The sequence below is a fragment of the Tamandua tetradactyla genome, chromosome 2 (assembly GCF_023851605.1).
Source record: "Tamandua tetradactyla isolate mTamTet1 chromosome 2, mTamTet1.pri, whole genome shotgun sequence".
Lineage (NCBI taxonomy): Eukaryota > Metazoa > Chordata > Mammalia > Pilosa > Myrmecophagidae > Tamandua > Tamandua tetradactyla.
Window position 1 is genome coordinate 210500227 of NC_135328.1, and position 12994 is coordinate 210513220.

At 43.3% G+C, this 12994-nt stretch overlaps 1 protein-coding gene across 11 annotated transcripts in view; it reads right to left on the reverse strand.

Annotated features, from left to right (window-relative positions):
- FHAD1 (forkhead associated phosphopeptide binding domain 1) overlaps positions 1–12994 on the reverse strand; it is a 192904-nt gene that overhangs the window by 51936 nt on the left and 127974 nt on the right. For all 11 annotated transcript variants that reach the window (XR_013171256.1, XM_077151211.1, XM_077151210.1 and 8 more), the window contains 3 exons: positions 11761–11956; positions 2252–2322; positions 27–179 (listed from right to left, as the gene is read on the reverse strand). Coding sequence is in view for 10 of the 11 variants with exons in the window: in XM_077151211.1 (XP_077007326.1) it covers positions 27–179; positions 2252–2322; positions 11761–11956 (420 nt within the window). In the remaining variant the exon portion in view is untranslated. The remainder of the gene's footprint in view (positions 1–26; positions 180–2251; positions 2323–11760; positions 11957–12994) is intronic.

The window sequence follows — 12994 nt, forward strand, 5'->3', positions numbered from 1 at the left end:
GCAAAGAAAATGTCAGGACCCCTTACCGCCTTCTCTTCCTTCAGCTGTTTGACCCTGGCTTTCAGCCTGTCCTCTTGCTCTAACCTTTCCTCGTACAGCTTCTTCTTCTCTGCCAGGTGCTCCTGCAGCTTCTCCTTCAGCAAAGCCTGCTGAGTTTCCTGGAAGGTGTCAATCTTGATCTGAAATGAGAGGAGAGGTAAGTGGAGCTGATGGGGGCCAGAACAAAGGAGTCAATTCCTCATTTCTTTACAAGTTGTTTACCTTTGAAGGGATTTCTGATGGAAACAAGGTTTACCCAAAGCTTTATTAAAAACACAGAAAAACTATGCTTAGTGTTTCTACTAGTCGGGAAACAGTCAGGTGTAGTGGCTAAAGAAACTCAAGCTCCAGATCTAGATAGAATCCTGGCTTTTGTTCTTTCTAGTTGCTTCCTTGTCTAGATGATAATAGTATCTAACTCATAAAGTTATAAAGATTTAATGAGTTAATAACGACAGAGAGCTTTCAACACAGCACTCAATACATACTAGATGCTCAGGAAATGGTAGCTAGAAATATTATTATTTTCTGGGTGTAAGAGAAAAGCAGGGAGCTAAGAGTCAAGAGGCCTGAGCTTTTGTCTGGATTCTTCCACCAACTAGCTGTGTGGAATTCACCTAGCTTCTCTGGACTTTCATATCCATATCTGTAAAATAAAGAGAATTGACTAGATCAGGGTTGGCAAACGATAGTCTGCAGACCAAATCTGATCCACTACCTTTTTTCATTTCTTTTTTTTGTTTGTTTTCTTTTCTTTCTTCACTACCTATTTTTGTAAACATTATTAGAATGTAGCCATGTTCTGTAGTAGATTAAATTATGTACCCAGTTTAGTCATCTTCTTAATCTTAATACACATTCCTGTCAGTGTGAACCCATTGTAAGCAGGTCTCTTGAAAATGTATTTTAGGTTATGGTGTGGCCCAACTGAAAGAGGTTGGATCTTAATCTGGTTTTCTGGTGTCCTTATAAAGTGAAAGAAACTAGAAGCCAGAGCTAGAGGAAGCCACAGGGAAAAACCAGCAGGAGCCCAAGAGAGAGAAGAGAGGACATTGCCATGTGATGGGAAAGCCAAGGAACCCCAAGGATTGTTGGCCAGGCAGAATGCTACCAACCCTGGGAGGAGGCAAGTCTTCTAGCCTCTGCAACCATGAGCCATAAATCCCTGTTGTTTCAGTCAAAGCCAGTTTGTGTTGTCATAGCAGCCTGGTAAACTAAGATGCAGCCACTCATTTACATATTTCTATGGCTGCTTTTGCATCACAACACCTATAACAGCATTGCTAAATAGATGTGGCAGAGACTGCATGGCCATGGAGCCTAAAATATTTACCATCTGGCTCTCTAAAGAAAAAATGTGCTGGCCTCTGGACTAGATCACCTTAGTGGTCCCAATTCTTCACCCTCCCTCTATCCATGTCTTTTGCCCCGTAATTTTCAGTACCCTCCCACACTCTGCCCCGAACACCAAACTCAGCCATGGGACTTGCTTTGGCCAATGGGATGTTAGCAGATAGAACACAAGCAGAGGATTGAAAAGCACTAACAACACTGGATTTGTTCTTTCTTCTGCCTCTGCCATGGCCGTTAGAGCATGCCCAGGTTAACCCACTGGCGGATGAGAGGTGCATGGCTCAGGGTGGAGCCACTGCAGCTGAGGCCAGCCAAGATCAGCCAGAGGCCAGTGATACCCAGACATGTGTGTAGGTTCATCCAAGATCAGCAGAGGCACCTAACTGATGACTGCAGACACATGGGCAATAAACACCACTGAATTTCATGGTTGATTGTTATACAGCATTATTATGGCAATAGCTATTGGAGGGAGAAAATTCCTAAGGTCGTTTGGCCTCTAAAATGTTGCCCTTATGTAGTTTTTGGTCAATCTATCTAGTATTGCAGAAAGCTGTACTTCTTTCCATGACATTTAGTAAACACAATTCTCATAATCTGATGGCATCTAAACCCTTCTGGCTTTCGACAGAAGAAAACAAGCAGTGTGGTCAGCCCAGGGGACTGGAAAGGGGCTAGTATCCTGTCCTTGCCCTCAGCTACCCAGTTTGACCCTCTTTAAGTGAAAATGAAGACATCATTTCACTCTTGGAGGATGTGAACTAAGTTATACTGAGAAAGTGGGGTTCAAGCGCACAGTGCTATATAAATGCCAAGGGCAGCTTTAATGAACCAGGTGCAAAAGAAGTGAAAAGATTACCTGAAGTTCCTGGGTCTGGTTCACAATTTTCTGATAATGTTCTAGAAGATATTTCAGATACAAAGACAGCCCTTAGAAAGAAAAGAAAGAAGAAAATAAGAATTGATGCAATTCAACTCCTTTGCTTTCTGAATAATGTCTTGAAGCTTGCAGGCGGCTGGATGAGGACAATGGTGTGTTCCCACCAAGAAAGCCTGAGATACCAGCCAACTTGAGTTTTCAAAATGGTTGATAAGCCCTGGTTGGGCTCAAATCTACGCTTCTTTTTGGAGGTGGAAAATAAAAAACCCATCAGTAGAACACCTAAGTGTTATTAAGTGTCTGCTGTGTGCAAAACAGTGTGCTAGGTGTTAGCACCAGGCCCAGGTCCTCAAGGGGTTTACAATTTAGTCTGAGAGTCACGGTATAAATGCACCATAGGAAACACGAAGTGCCTTGGGCAGTACATTTCTGCCGAAGGAGTGCGGGACAGTGAAGAGCTGAGAGGGAGAGGATGTCCATCCAGAGTGACTGAAGAAGGCATCTTGGTTGAGGAGCCACTGGATCTGGCAGTGTTGGGAAGGCAGACTTCAGGGAGTTGGAGCAGGAGGGTTTCAGAATAGGGGATGTGGTAGGCTCAATCTGGCCCCCAAAGATATCCATGTCCTAATTCCTGGAATCTTGGGAAGTTACCTTATGTAGCAAAAGGAATTCACAGATGTGATTTAAATTACAGATTTTGGGATGGGGAGATTATCCTTGATTATCTGGGTCAATCCAATGAAGTCACAAGGGTCCTTATTAGAGAGAGGCAGGAGATTCGAATACAGAAGATGTTCCCTACTGGCTTTGTAGATGGAGGAAGGGACCATGAGTCAAAGAACTCAGATGTCTCTAAAAGCTGGAGGAGAGGAAATGAGTTCTCCCCTGGAGCCTCCAGCCTTGCAGAAACCTTAACTTTGGCCCAATGAAAATGATTTTAGATTTCAGTCCTTCAGAATCGCAAGAGGATATATTTGTGTGGATTTAAGCCACTGAGTTAACAGCCAAGGAAACTAAGACAAGGGATGAAAGCAGCTAAGAGGCTGGGGAAATGCAGTGCCTGTCCAGAGGGTGCTGCGCTTAATTGGGCTGCAATGGATGGTGGAAGAGGGAAGAAGGAGAAGGCCGAGTTGGAGTGGAAGGGTGAGGTCCATTTGTGGCAGGCCGAGAACAAGAGCCTCAAACATTTAAATGTGACTTGAACATCGAGAGGCATCGAGCGGGTCCTCCATGCAGGGGCCTCTGCCAAGCAATTAATGTGTCAACCCATTGCATTATCTAATCATCACCCCATTTTACAGATGAGAATCTGAGAGATGGGCTGCCAAACACCACACAGCTGGGAAATGGCTGAGCCAGGATTGGGCTCACATCCACATGACAGCAGGGTCTGAGTCACTGCTATTCCAGCTGCTGACTGAGCAAGGAATTGGCTTCATAAAGAGCAGTTCTTCAGAAAAATAATTGGGATGAATTGGAAAGGGAGGAGTCACCGGGGTCTTTCAGTGGAGGGTTCAAGGGCATTTTGGACCAGATAATTCTTTCTTGTGGGGGAGGGGGCCTGTCCTGTGCACGGTAGGATGTTGAGCAGCAGTGTCCGTGGCCTCTGCCCACTGGATGCCAGGAGCATTCTCCAGTCTTGTAAAGCAAACATGATTCCAAATATTGCCAAATACTCTTGAGGATGAAATCACCTCTGCTCGAGAACCACTAGTTCAGAGGCCTGGGGCTTGGCTGAGAGCCTGAGTGACATGCTGCTGTTCAGCACTAGAGTGGGGGAAGCAGGGACAAGAAGCAAAGGTGAAAGAAAGAAAGCTTTTTTCAGGGCTGGAATGTAGCCCCAGTATCAGAAAGAAAAGGGAGATGGGTTGGGGAGAGGCAAGGATCAATCAGGTTCTGTTCCGGAAATGTTGAATCTGAGGTACCTGAAGGATTCCAAGGACTTCTAGGTCAGCAAAGAGCTGGACCTGCTCAGTTGGCAAGCCAGCACCAACCCACAGAGGGTCTTTTTGTGTATGAGGACAGGCCACCTTTCCCGCTGGTGGACAATGCCCTGGGCCAGGGGTCCCCCTGCTGCCTGGGCTGGACTCCCTCATGCAGAGCCCAACCAGTATCCTGGGATGTCCGGTTCATCACTGTTGCCTATGAGTGACTGTTGATGAACGTGGGGTGCAGAGTTTTTTCGAGAGGAAGGAGACAAGAGAGGTGAGGCCTAAGGACTGCATCTGAGAAAACACTCCAGTTAGGGACAGGAATAGGTGAAGGGGGCTGCCAAAACCAGACAGAAAGGATGAAGAGGGAGGCAGGGTGCACATAGCTCTGAAGAGTCAATGGGTGAGAGGACTGCAGGAGAGAGACATCTGAGTGTTGGGGAGGCCAGAGAGAACAGCCTTGGGGAAGATGGCGGGCCTGCTGATGCAGGGGAATTCCACGTCAGTTAGACGCCAGGGGCTGAAGCAAAGGTACAAAGTGGGAAATTGGTGATAAAGACTTCTTTTTTACACCCTGGCTTTGAGGGCAGAGGGACCTGGACTGAATCCCAGCTTTACCACGTGGTAGCTGGGACACCAAGTCAACTGGCATGACTTTAGGAAGGACACCTAGAAAGGGTTCATTTGGCTTCAACCCAACTGGATGTTCAAGACTAAGAAAATCCTGTTGTTGCCAAGTGGAAGTAGGGTAGGAGTTCCAGGTAGAGTTGCCCTACATATCATGTTGCACTGCCTGTACATATCCTCCCTGCTGCCACCCACATTTGGGCCAAGTTCCATTAACAAGTATTTGAGGCTGATGCCAAGAGCAGCTCACACTTACTAGGGGCTTAGCGTGTTTAGGCATCACATTGTTTAATCTTTACAACCACCTTATAAGGTTTTATCCCCATTTTATAAACATGTGCATGGAGGCACAGAGAAGTCCTATAATTTGCCCACACAGCTAGTAAGTCAAATAGTGGTTGAGATTCAAACCTTGGCAGTTGGTTTCCAAAGTCCAAACTCTGAACCATTTTGCTACAATGTAATGGGTCTTATTGGGTTGTGGCTCATAGTGTGTGTTGGACACAGTTCACCTTGGTACTGTCTCTGCCCAGGTCATTTCAGACCCTGTTCTCTGGAATCAGCCTATGCCTGGTACCTCTCTGGATCTAAGAAGAAGTGCGAGGCCATACAGAGAACACATATTATCACAGATATTAGCATCACAAAGATCCAGTGAGCCCTGACCCTATAATGGATCAGCTCTGTGACCTTGGACAAATATCTTAATGTTACTGAGCCTCAGTTTCTTTATCTAGCTAATTGGGTTGGTGGGAGGATTAAAGTACCCAATGCATATAAAACACCTAACTCAGCAGTAAGTATTCAGGAGGAGCTAAATGAAACATGATTCCCACTTTTGCTAGGAACTGAACACAGAAGGCCCCTTACAGAGTGGATAGTGATGAACAGAATCACCTTATTCTGATGGAATAATAATAAAAATAGTTTTTGAGCCACAGTTTACTCATTTCTAAGATAAGGATAATAGTATCTGCTTCATAGGGTTATTGTGAGGATCAGCTGAGATAAGTATGTGTTTTAGTTTTCTAGGCTGAGGATTAAGACCCATCCTGAACACTTTAACTGAAGTAGCCCTGATAAAAGGTCCTACTTACAATGGATCCATACCCAGAGGAATGGATTAACTTAAAAAACATGTCTTTCTGGAGTATATACAGTTTCAAACCATCCCAGTATGTAAAATGGTTGGGAAAGTTTATAGAATACAGAGTGCTCAATAATGAATGAATCTCACCATCACCATTATTGCCTTCAGCATCACCATCATCACCTTCAGCATCACCATCATCATATCATCACCGTCCTCGTCACTATCCTTATCACCATCACCACCATCACCACATCCTCACCATCATCATCACCATCCTCCTCCTCTTCAATGTCCTTGCCCTCCTCCTCCTCCTCAACATCACCAGCCTTTGAAGATGGCCCTGGGCCAGTGTGCTGGTTTGAAAGGATGTATGCCCCCTAGAAAAGCCATGTTTTAATCAAAGTCCCATTTCATAAAGGTAGAATAATCCCTATTCAATACAGTATATTTGAAACTGTAATCAGATCATCTCCTTGGATGATGTGAATTAGTCAAGAGTGGTTGTTAAACTGGATTAGGTGATGACATGTCTCCACCCATTTGGGTGGGTCTTGATTGGTTTATTGGAGTCCTATAAAAGAGGAAACATTTTGGAGAATGGGAGATTCAGAGAGAGCAGCACCACAAAGCAGGGAGTCCATGAGTCAGTGACCTTTGGAGATGAAGAAGGAAAACGCCTCCCGGGGAGCTTCATGAAACCAGAAGCCAGGAGAGAAAGCTAGCAGATGATGCCATGTTCGCCATGTGCCCTTCCAATTGAGAGAGAAACTCTGTGTTTGTCATGTGCCCTTCCACTTGAGAAAGAAACTGTGAACTTCATTGGCCTTCTTGAACCAAGGTATCTTTCCCTGGATACCTCTGATTGGACATTTCTATAGACTTGTTTTAATTGGGACATTTTCTCGGCCTTAGAACTGTAAACTAGCAATTCATTAAATTCCCCCTTTTAAAAGCCATCCCGTTTCTGGAATATTGCATTGCGGCAGCTAGCAAACTAGAACAGCCAGGCATGAAGTACAGTAGTAGAGAGTATGGGGAATACTCTAGTTTAGCTCTTTCAGTCTTTTGGGTCCTTGCCATAATATCGCTTGTAGTGGAAGAGAGAATGCCTCTCACCATCACTTCTTCTCTTGCAAGTGGGTAACAAACCTTTCTATGTTCACCTTTCATCCTTCTTCTGTTGACTACTTAGAACCAGACAGTTTATAAACAGAATAGAGTCACTAGACCACAGGTACTCCATAGAATATTATTCCAAGAGACATTAGTTGGGATCAGGGACAGCAAGAAAGGAGAAATATATTTTGGTAACACTGCATTTTCTATTCCATTCTTATAGAGCCACAGTGCATATTAGGTTAGGAGGGATTCCACAGTCTCATGCCTCTATGAAGTCAGGAGAAAGAAGACGGTGGGTCTGAGAAATACTGCCAGTCTTTCTCAGCATGTCTGGAACTGCTGGCCTGAGGCACCAACCTGACAATTCATATTTTTTATAGTAACATGTGATTAGTCAAATAGACCTATAGACATAGGCTATGATGACTAAAACAGTCCTGGGTGTGGGGAGGGACAGTGCACACATAACTTCGTTCTACTGTTGCCTGGAAAGAGATCATGGTCTGTCTTCATTTTAGGTCCAACCTTGAAGAACAACTAGAACTGTGATTCACATTTCACCCAATTTCATGTGAGCTGGAAGACTGCCATGATTGCAAGAACAGTCACACTGCAGAGAGGTGGGAGAATGTAACAAAGAAATTAAGAATGAACAACTGATTATGATTACTGAATCATTATATAGATGATTTTTTTCTTTCTGTATTGTAGAATAGCCAAATGTTAATATCTGAAATTACTGAAACTCAACTAGTCTCAGCCTTGTTTATGTTTCTATTGTAATGGTCATTCTAGTCTGATCTCAGCCCTGTTTATAGTTTTGTAATGGTTATTCTAGTCTCAGCCCTGTTTATACTTAATATTATAATGGTAACAACTCTAACCTCCCTTGTTTGAATCCATAAAAACCCTAAACTCCTTAAACTCTGGGACACAGGATTTTAGGCTGATAGACCATCTGAGCACCTGCTGCTCCTGTAGCAATAAACTCTTCCTTTCTTTGAAACCCTGGCATCATAGATTGGCTGTTATGCGCATCAGGCAGAGAACCCGACATTGGTTTGGTATGAAGAAGACACCGGGTTTAGGGGATAAAATCTGGATCATGGGCTCCTTTATTCCCATCTCTGGTCCACTTCACACCTGTCCTTCCTATGCCATGTTGGGGGACAGGTACTTCAATAAAAATTAAAATTAATCTTGTTTCTGCTTTTTGTTTACCTATTTTGGGGAGAACTTTATATGACTTTTTGGATTGTTCTGGAGAATATCCTGGCTGGGGAATTGAAGTTTACTCTTTTCTTCTCATTCACTGCTGCAGAAATGTCAAATTCACACCCCTCTCTGGAGGGTGATTTGGCAAGGAATGTCAATCATCTTCAAAATGCTGGAGTTCCTCGAGGCATGGCCCAGGCTCTTGCCCTCAATACTTTCTTCCCAAGTGAAACCACTTGTACCCAGTGTATAATCATTCATTTATTCATTCAGCACTAGCTACATGGCACATGCTCTTCTAGGTGCTGGGTGCATCATGAATATTTATCTCCATACTAAACTTCCAGGAGACAACTGCCCCATGGCACCTCATTTTGTATGTCTTGCAGGCACCTCATACTCATCCTTCTGCTCAAATCTGGTCCTCCTCCTCTGTGTTTCCTACTCTGGATTTTAGTGAAGGAATCAGATTTATCCTTTGATGCAAAGTAGAAACCAAGAGGTAGAGTGGACCTCCCACCCCCTTGCTTCCAACCATATCCAATACCATCACTGAGGCCATACTGAGTTTCCTATTAAATGCCCAGAAATCTCTTTCTCCATCCCTATCCCCACCCTTGAGTGGGCCCCACCACCTCTTGCAATCGCCCCCTATTTGGTCTCCTGGCACTCCATGCTGGCCACCTTCCAGCGCATTCTCCACACACAGCCAATATGATTGCCCCAAAATGCAAATCTTTTCCATCAGTTCCTTATTTTAATCCTTTCATTGGCTTCTCGCTGTAACTGAGAAATTAAAATTTAAAGAATGATTTTAATTGTTGAATCATTATATAAATGCTCCTTTTTGCTTTCTAGTATATTGAAGTAAACAAAAGAAAATACCTGAAATCTCTAAATCATAATCCAGCTGCCTTGATCTCTGCTAATGATTATATTGCCTTTACCTTTGTAACCGAGAAATCAGGATTTAAGGGATGATTTAGATTAGTAAATCGTTATATAAAAATTCCTTTTTGATTTCTGGAATGTTGGAAATGCCTGAGGGAAATACCTAAGATCTCTGAATTTGTAGTCCAGCTGCTTGATATCTGAGATGAGTGTAAACACCCACTATCCTATGCCTTTGTGATTGTCAGAGCTGGTCCGTTCTCTTGTAGAGCAAAGGTCCTAATGCTAATGAAGTCGGCCATTAACTACTTCTTCCTTTTGGATCACAAAGTCAGCACTGAAGGGATAGCTCTGCCTCCCCTCCTTTTACCTTATGTTTTCCTACTGAAGTGATAAGTGATAGCCCTGTCTACCTTTCTGCCTCGAACTTAACTATCCGAAATGACCTCATCTCCCCTTGCTAAAATCTTTAAAAACCTTGAACCCCCTAAACTTGGGGAGACAGATTTTGGGCCTTTAGGCTGTCTGCTCTTCTGCTACACGTGTAGTAATAAACTCTTTCTCTCTTTGAAACCCTTGTGTCTCAGGAATTGGTTACTGAGCATATCAGGCAGAAGAATCCACGGCCTTTGTCTGGTAAACTTTCTGCCCCTGTGGTTGTAAAATCCTTGTGACCTAACCTTCATTTGTACCCATTTATCCAGTTTTTCAACTTTAGAGTTTTGTAATCACTGAAGACAGCCCCTACTATTTATTAATGAAGAGCCTTGGGTCAGCCCAGAACTAACCCACCCCAAGTCCAAAGTTATCTTGATAATCGAGATTGGATCTAACCAAAATGGGCCTGCCTGACGTGCACAGTAGCTTACACTTAAACCCTCAAGTCACCTATACCTCATTATAATACTAAATATCACATCCATCATCATATTAAGGCTTCCATTTTCTTACCTATGTTCTGTGACTAAGCATGTAATCAATCTGCACATGCCCAATAATTAGATCAACTCATCTGTGAGCACTGCACTCATTATCCTAAATCCCACCCATCTTTTACTTCTTTACAACTATCAGAATTACTGTAGTTTGGGGGAGACAGAGTCTGGGCTGACAGGCCATCTGATCTCCTAGTACACATCTAGTAACAAACTTTTTCTCTCTTTAAACCCCTGTGTCTCAAGAACTAGTTATTTGAGCTCACTGGGCAAAAGATGTTACTTTGTCTGGTAACATCGCTGCTCTTAGGATGAAGGAGAGTGCCCTTCACCTTACCAGGGCCCCACATGTCCCTATAGGACACAATCTCTGTCAGCAGCCTTGCCCTGCTCCAAGCCCTGTGCCCATGTCTTCTACCCATGCCCTGTACCCGTGTCTCTGAGACCCTTGTGTACTCCATGCTCCCCGCTGCTGTGAGGCCTTTGCCAGGTTACTGCTCCACTTAGAATACTCTCCCCTTCCCTCTTTGGCAAGTAATTTCTATGCATCCTGCAGGCACCCTGTCCTTCTAGACCAGGTCACAGCCCCATACTTCTCCTTTGTGATACTTGTCACCACTCCAGTCTTACATTTTTTCAAGTGATTTTTCCATTAATGCCCATCCCCACCCCTCCTAGATGCATGTGCTACGAGGGCAGAGATATTGCCTATGCTTTCCCAAATATTTCACTGTGAAAGGTTTCAAACAAATAGCAGAGTTAGGAGGATTTTATGGGGATCACCTGTATACTCACAACTGGGACTCTACCTGTCTCTGACCCCACTCTATCTCTCCTCTGCATAGAACCAGCTGTCTAGTAGGTACACAAGAAATCTTTGTTGGATAAAGGTGGTTTATCCCTCCTACCTCTAGGTTAACATTTCAAGGAAGTATTTGGAGAGAGGTGAGTAGACATACTGATTTATTTATAAGTGTGGGAAACCAGAAACAACCTAAATACCCACTGTAGGGAAATGGTTAAATAAATTATGGCCCCTTCCACATGACGGGATTCCTTGCCATGAACGACAGTGATGATGTAGCTGTTATGTATTGATATGGAAGGACATTCATGATGTAAAATTAGGACAAAACTAAAGAGTATCAGGTACAAAACGTGCACTACTTTAGGTAAAAATTTTAAAAATAAATAAATGTGTAGGTACTGTCTACCCTGTGCCAGATATTATTCTAAGTACTTTACATATATTAATGCATTTTGATCCTCCCAACAAACATAAGGGGTGGATCCTCTTATTATTCCCTTTTTAGGTTAGGAAACTGAGGCATGGCAAGTATTGCAACTTGTCTGGAATCACAGAGCTATTTCCATTGGAAAATGCCACAAAATATTTTAACAGTCGTTACTGTTGAAAGCTGGGTTTGGCATGGTTTTAATTTAATTTTCCTTTTTTTCCTGCCATGTTTCATCTTTCTTCAGTGATCACGTCCCACTTGCATCTTTTTTTTCTCTAAAGAAAGTCATTTCTCAAGTGGAGAGGCAGTCAGTCTGGAGAAGGGAACAGTTAGTTGGCCACCTACCCAAGAAGCCTTTCTCAACAGATGTCCCGTCACGATAAGATTCAACACGACATTTTAGAGTCACGCAATTACTTAAGAAGGAAGCCCCAGTAACCTTTGTCGGAGCTGGATAACTGGATTCCAATGTTGCGGAGCAGATGCTCTGTGTCCTCCAGCCAGGACAGCGAGAGGCTCAGGATGTCCAGAGCCACCTTCTGGAGCCCCGAAACCGGGGGGCTCACCTGGAGGCCATGAAGGAGGTCGACCTCCTTCTTCAGGTCATTGCTGCAGCAAGACATTTTCATGCAAGCCTGGAAAGAGATGAGACCATAAGGAGTCAGACACCACGGCCAGAAAGAGTGCCCAACCAGATGTGTGAACATTTTTGGTGTCACCATCAACAGCTGCAATGGGACATTCCATTTTAGTTGTTTTTTCTTTTATTGGAAGCTTTTTTTTTGCCCTCTAATTTGGACTTTTGGTGGCTAAAGTGACCCCACTTCTAGGTGCATGCAAATCTGAAGCCAAATTGCCACAAACAATTTGGTTGAAATAAGAACCAAATCTGGCTACTTCTAGTCATCAAAATTCCTACTGACATCAACATGCAAGCTGGTCAGAAAGCTTGGCTCTCTGATTTTAAAGAATGCTGACACGTCAACATTTGCACAAACTCCCCAAATAGCCGCTGTTTATTTCCAGAGAAAGCAGAAGCAGCTGCCTGCTCTGAGAGGATGTTCCAGTGTGGGGGCTGTGGTGCCAGACCCTCTGGTCCCGTTTCCTCCAGAGTCAAAGGCAATGGGGGTAAAAACTGCCTTTCCATTGCTGGGCCAAAAAATAAAATGCAGATAGCAAGCAGGGGTGTTTTTGGTTTCCTCTGGAAGTACCACAGGGGCTTTTTTTTTCTTTTTTTTCCTGGAGTCTGAGGTTTCTCAAAGTCAGTGTTTGAAGATAATTAGGGATCTTTTTTTCTTAGCCAATCTGAACTCACCTGGGGAGCATTTAAAAAAAATTTTTATTAATAAAACCCATTAACATACAATATGAACATTCTTTTTTTCTTCACATACTTGTATATTCATCATCATGATCATTTCTTAGAACATTTGCATCAATTCAGAAAAATAAATAAGAAAACAGAAAAAAAATTCATACATACCATACCCCTTGCCCCTCCCTTTCACTGATCACTAGCATTTCAATCTACTAAATTTATTTTAACATTTGTTCCCCCTAGTATTTATTTTTAATCTATATGTTTTACTCATCTGTCCATAAGGTAGATAAAAGAAGCACCAGACACAAGGTTTTCACAATCATACAGTCACATTGTGAAAGCTATACCATTT